This window comes from Xenopus laevis, chromosome 7S (assembly GCF_017654675.1).
Source record: "Xenopus laevis strain J_2021 chromosome 7S, Xenopus_laevis_v10.1, whole genome shotgun sequence".
NCBI classification, from domain to species: Eukaryota; Metazoa; Chordata; class Amphibia; order Anura; family Pipidae; genus Xenopus; species Xenopus laevis.
The window spans coordinates 105,509,353-105,515,078 of NC_054384.1; the positions used below are offsets into that span (position 1 = coordinate 105,509,353).

The 5,726-nt window shown below is 39.3% G+C and overlaps 1 protein-coding gene across 1 annotated transcript; it reads left to right on the top strand.

Moving 5' to 3' along the window:
* Window positions 1–325: 325 nt before the first annotated feature.
* On the top strand, window positions 326–3,854 carry LOC108705050 (chemokine-like receptor 1). Its single transcript, XM_018241819.2, has 2 exons — window positions 326–523; window positions 2,605–3,854. The coding sequence occupies exon 2, from the start codon at window positions 2,609–2,611 to the stop codon at window positions 3,698–3,700; it is 1,092 nt and encodes a 363-aa protein (XP_018097308.2). The 5' UTR covers window positions 326–523; window positions 2,605–2,608; the 3' UTR covers window positions 3,701–3,854.
* The last annotated feature ends 1,872 nt before the right edge of the window (window positions 3,855–5,726 follow it).

The window sequence follows — 5,726 nt, forward strand, 5'->3', positions numbered from 1 at the left end:
TCACCACACCCCCTAATTACCATGTTTGTTTTACAAAATTTGGCAGGTTATAAAAGTTTGAAAATATTTCTCCTTATCTAAACTGTGTTTTTGTGTCTCAAAATTGTAACAAAGTATCTTATTTGCACCTGTTAGCTGTTCTGGGCTCTCTGCTAAAAGCCAATTAAGTGAGAAACTTTGTTTCTTTTTCTGGCTGCTCAGTGCAGAGAAAAGAGGGACTTTCCAGTACAAATGAGGGACTGCGGGTTGAGCTGTCAAAAAAAGGGACGGTCCCTCCGAAAAAGGGACAGTTGGGAGGTATGACATAAGTACTGAAATGGAATTAAAGTCAGAGGAGCATCAGCTGTATAGAATAACAAAAGTGATAGACTGAGCTTCTTTGCAGCCCCACACAAAGGGTTACAGACTGGGAAGAGTTAGCGCAGCCGTGAGTCACAAAGGGAATAGGATTGTGGATCTTTCATGTGATTCACAGACACAGATGGAAAGAGTACGAGAGGCAGAGGAAGACATCAAGTAACAGGTAGGTCTGTCTGCAAGTGCAAATCTGTTAGGGCCACATAGAGCACAGGGGCCACACACACCTCCTCTAGAAAATCATTTCAGCAGCATCTGTTAAAGTCACAGTGTCAGCTGATTCCTCAATTTCCTCTATCTGCTTCATTGTTCTCTCCCCTCAGGGAGTTAAACTTCAGATTTATTACAACAAAACAATTATTATCTCAGGAGTAGGACTTAGATTTTACATTGACTGTAAGAGAGGCTGTTGGTATCTGCTCCTTATTTCTGAGAGGTTCCTTCTTGCCATCAAGGCAGCAGGACTTGATTTAGGGACGGGCAGAAAGGGCATTTGTCTGGGCTTCAACACTAAAGTCCCTTAGGACGAGTAGTGCAGATAAAATGACATTTTATTACGAGTATTTTCAAGGCCCCCTTCACCATTTGGGCAACCGTTATACATATGGGCATGGGGAAAAGTGGAGCTCCTTGAAATATACAACCTGCAGCCCTTTAACTGTCAGGGAAATTGAACTCCTAGCATCACTGGATCTCAACAGGAGGGTTTCAGGTTGGACCTCCATGATTTGTCTAACCTTTCCCTTAGTGGGAACCATACAATGAGCTACGCATGGGTTTAAATCAAATAGCACCCTCCTGTGGCCAGTTTGTGATAAAATCATTGCAGAATCCTTGTTTTTGGAATAAGAAGCTCTTAGCACCTAAGCAAGATGATCTGCAAAAAATATATTGTTGTTAAAGTCATAAGTGGACCTCTAATGTCGACTTGGTACAACGTTAAAAACAGCCCTCACAGTGATGCACCATGGGAAATAATTTCACACTGAATGTATCTGTTTCAGTTCCTTTGCTGCTGACTACTATCCCTTCTGCTTTCCTCGCTGGAGCCTATAGCTGTTCTACTAACCACCGTAAGCCTTACTCTCACTCCCACAACAGGTGCTACACGTTCTCCTTAGCCCCCATCTTGTGTAATAATCCCAGAGCCTTCCACTACAGTTTTTTGAGTGGAGTTCAGAGATACCTAAGTGTTGCTTTCTCTTTTATTGGAAAACCACCAGTGGCCCAATAGAGAATTTCTTTTCCCCCCTAGATTCTTAACCTGCATGTGAAACAGAATCCCTCACCAATAACTATAGAAACCCAACCCAAGTGGGCTATAGCAAACAGAGTAAAGGAAGAAATAAACTCATAGTTCCTACATTCTCCCCCAGTTGTTTGAATAACAACTCTCTCTCTCTCTCTCTCTCTCTCTCTCTCTCTCTCTCTCTCTCTCTCTCTCCATATATATATCTTTCATCTCTCTCTCTCTCTCTCTCTCTCTCTCATCTCTCTCTCTCTATCATCTCTCTCTCATCTCTCTCTTTCTCGCTATCATCTCTCTCTCTCTCTATCTATCTATTATCTATCTATCTATCATCTATCTATCATCTATCTATCTATCTATCTATCATCTATCTATCTTCTATTTATCTCTACTGAATAAATCATAAAGCCTCTGTTTATTTAAATCCCCTGTTCCTTTGGCTTTGTTCATTTTTATATATTTTGGAGAGGTTCCCAGATGAAGAGGGGGGTGTATAAGTACTGTGTAGAGCACAGGGAAACCTGAATATCAGTTATACCACTGGTGTAACCACAGTTTGCACTGGATTCTGCTGACTGTGCAGAATGTATCTATAGTTATTACAGTTATTACAGTCAGCATCATTCTATTTCAAGTATTCACAGGAATTGGCCATTCGCAAGAAAGATGCAAATTGTTTTGTTCTCAATTTTAGCCCAAGCATTTGTGGTCACGAAAAATTGCACGCTATGCATTACATTTGCAACTCATTGTTAATTATTTGTAAAGATCATGATTGCCCTTGTGAAAGTTCTGTGCCACCTTTTATATCCTCCTGTTCTATGGGCTCCAGTCTCTAAAACCTTATTGCATCCTTAAAACGTATCTATATCCAGATATACTGTCTACAGACAGACTAATTTTGCTTTGGGCACTTCTGGAAAGCTTGCAAAGTGAACCATAAATAATAGCAAAATGTTTAATTCCATTCCTAATATCTGAAACATCTTTTTTTGCAGGAAAATGGAAAGCTCTACCTCTAGTCTCCTGTTATCTCCAGCCTCCCCGACACTACAATGGGACATAGAGGATGAGGAGTATGATATGATTCCCTCCGAACTTGAAAATGTCTTGAACTTGCTCTCCATTGTGATTTACAGCCTGGCATTTGTTCTGGGGACAACTGGTAATGGTTTGGTGATTTGGATTGCTGGTTTTAGGATGAAGAGGACTGTCAACACTGTGTGGTTTGTAAACCTTGCCATCGCTGACTTTATATTCACCTTCTTCTTGCCTTTGAGTGTCGCATACACAGCCCTTGACTTTCATTGGCCATTTGGAACCTTAATGTGCAAGCTGAATAGCACCATCGCCTTCCTTAATTTGTTTGCTAGTGTATTTCTGCTGACGGTTATCAGTGCTGACCGCTGTGTATCAGTAGTGAGACCTGTGTGGTCCCAGAACCACAGGACACCCAGACTTGCTTCCATTGTTGCCTTTTTCGTATGGCTGGCAGCTTTTTTTCTTTGCTCCCCTTACATAGCTTTTCGGGACACCAGAAAAAATACTGAAAACAATGTCACACATTGCTACAACAATTATGCCTTCTCAACTGACTTTGAGGATGAGGAGGTGATAGCGCTAAGGTCAATGAGACACCAGGTTGTCATCTCCATTCGTTTTGTTTTTGGATTCTTGCTTCCATTTGGCCTTATTGTGGTCTTCTATTCCTTGATGGCACTGAAGCTAAGGAGAAGTCATCTGGCTTGGTCTAGCCGTCCTTTTAGAGTCATGGCTACAGTTGTGGTTGTCTTCTTTATGTGCTGGTTTCCATACCATATCCTCTCAGTGCTTGAGGTGATAATGCACCACACAAATAATAGAACATTAAAATCAGCTGTTCTCATTGGAACTCCCTTGGCTACGAGCTTGGCATTTTTCAACAGCTGCTTAAATCCCTTCTTGTATGTTTTCTTGGGAAGAGACTTTAAAGATTCATTGCGGAAGTCCATTCTCTCTGCCTTTGAAAGCGCATTCAGTGAGGAACCTGGAAAAACAAACAACAGCCATATTAGATTCCGCTCCATCTCTGCCCAGGACTCTCATTTCACTTAATACAACGTTGTATGTAGTGATGGGCGAATTTGCTTCGCCGAAAAGCGCGAAATTCGCGTTTTTGACGCCAGCGCCCGCTTTTGCGAAAAAATGTTTTTGACGCCAGCGAATTTTTGGCGCGAATTTTCGCGGGCGTTTCGCGAATTTATTCGCTGGCGGCAAATCGCGCAATTTCGCCGCAAATTCGCGCCTGGTGAATAAATTCGCCCATCACTAGTTGTATGTTATAGAACAAAGAAAAAGAAGAAAACAAAAAATTATGAAATCCTAAAAGGCAATATTTGGTTTGGTATCATCTGTTCAACAATTAGGATATTTCATTGTGGTTTTGTAAGTCAACTATTTTTCATAAGATTTGTAAGATTACCCAATTTTATTACATAATTTGACATCAAAATGACCCTCAAATCAACAACAATACCCTTCTCTCTCCCATTTTTAAATTTACAAATCTATGGATAACTATATTTTTCAGGATTTTCTTTTCAAAAACTTCACATGATGTTATTAAAATCAAGTATTGTTGATCGACACAAATAAATCATAAAAACATATATTTTTGTGGAAATGGCAGATTTATAATTATGCAAAATATAATTTGAAAGACGTATGAATATTAGACTGTGCTTTTAAAATATATTAGCAATACAATTGTTATCCTTTTAGCTTATTCCATATTGCTGCCTGATATAAATCTGTGTGGCAGATTCATAACAATGAACTATTTTTACTTTTTCCCTAAATTTTAAAAAACTTGAAAAAACTCAAAAATTCTTACAATTGTGTACAATAGCTTTAATTTGGGAAATATATCTCCCAATGATTCTAGATAAATTCATTGATATTTATATTCTCATGTTTTAGTTTTTGTGCTTGATAAATCCAAAATATTTGTTTCATAGACATAGAATATAAAAACATATTCACAATCAGCTTCAAACCCAAAAACAAAGAAGAAAGTTTATCACAGAAGGTGCTGATGTAACATGATTCCCTCAAACCTAGAGTAACAGGTCAATAAACCAACCAATATCCTTGGTATATACAGTACATATTAAAGGGATTCTATCATATGAGAATATGTCCCATTTTTCTCACTCCAAATGCATTAAAGTCAGTGGACTTTCTTGTGGCGACTTTTTTGTCTCTACGGCTTTTTGTCCAAATGCATTCATTGGGTGTTTTTACTTGTGATTACTTTTTTTGTCCTGGTGAAATTTTGCTGCAGTTTCACAAAACCATTTGCAGATAGCAAAATGGGGAATATCTGCACGAAATCCATGCCAGGTGAAAAAATTCTCTCAATACTAATCATGGGAAAACATGTTTTTTTTTCGAAACGTGTCAGTAAATGGTGTTGCTCCAGCAGAATTCTGCAATGAAATACATTTTTCAAAAGAGCAAAACATTTTTTTATGCTTAATTTTTTTTTTTAAACTGTGTTTTTTATTTGTAATTACATGAAAAAGTAAGTGGTACATTTCCAATCCAACACAATATCAAATGTATGACATGGGTTCCAAGGTGTACAAAAGAAGATCAATCCATATAACAGCATTGTCTAGTGATAACAGTCATTTCTAGTGATGGGCGAATTTGCGCCGTTTCGCTTCGCCGGAAAATTTGCGAATTTCGCGAAACAGCGAAAAATTAGCGAAACGGCACCGGCGTCTCGTTTTTGGCGCCGGCGCCCGTTTTTGGCGCAAATTTTCGCGGGCGAAACGCTCGAATTCGCCGCGAATTCGCACCTGCCGAATAAATTCGCCCATCACTAGTCATTTCAATACATTGATCCAAACAGCATACAGCCTATTCGTATCTAGAAAGTTTCTAGGGAGGGGGGGATCCAAGGAAATCCCATTTCCCACATATTAGGTAGGTATACGTCCCAGTTTATGCTTAATTTTAAAATCTGACATGGGACTAGACATGTTGTCAGTTTCCCAGGTGCCCTCAGGCATGCAACTTGTGCTCTGATACACTTCAGTCACTCTTTAATGGTTCACTGCAAGTTGGCATGATGTCC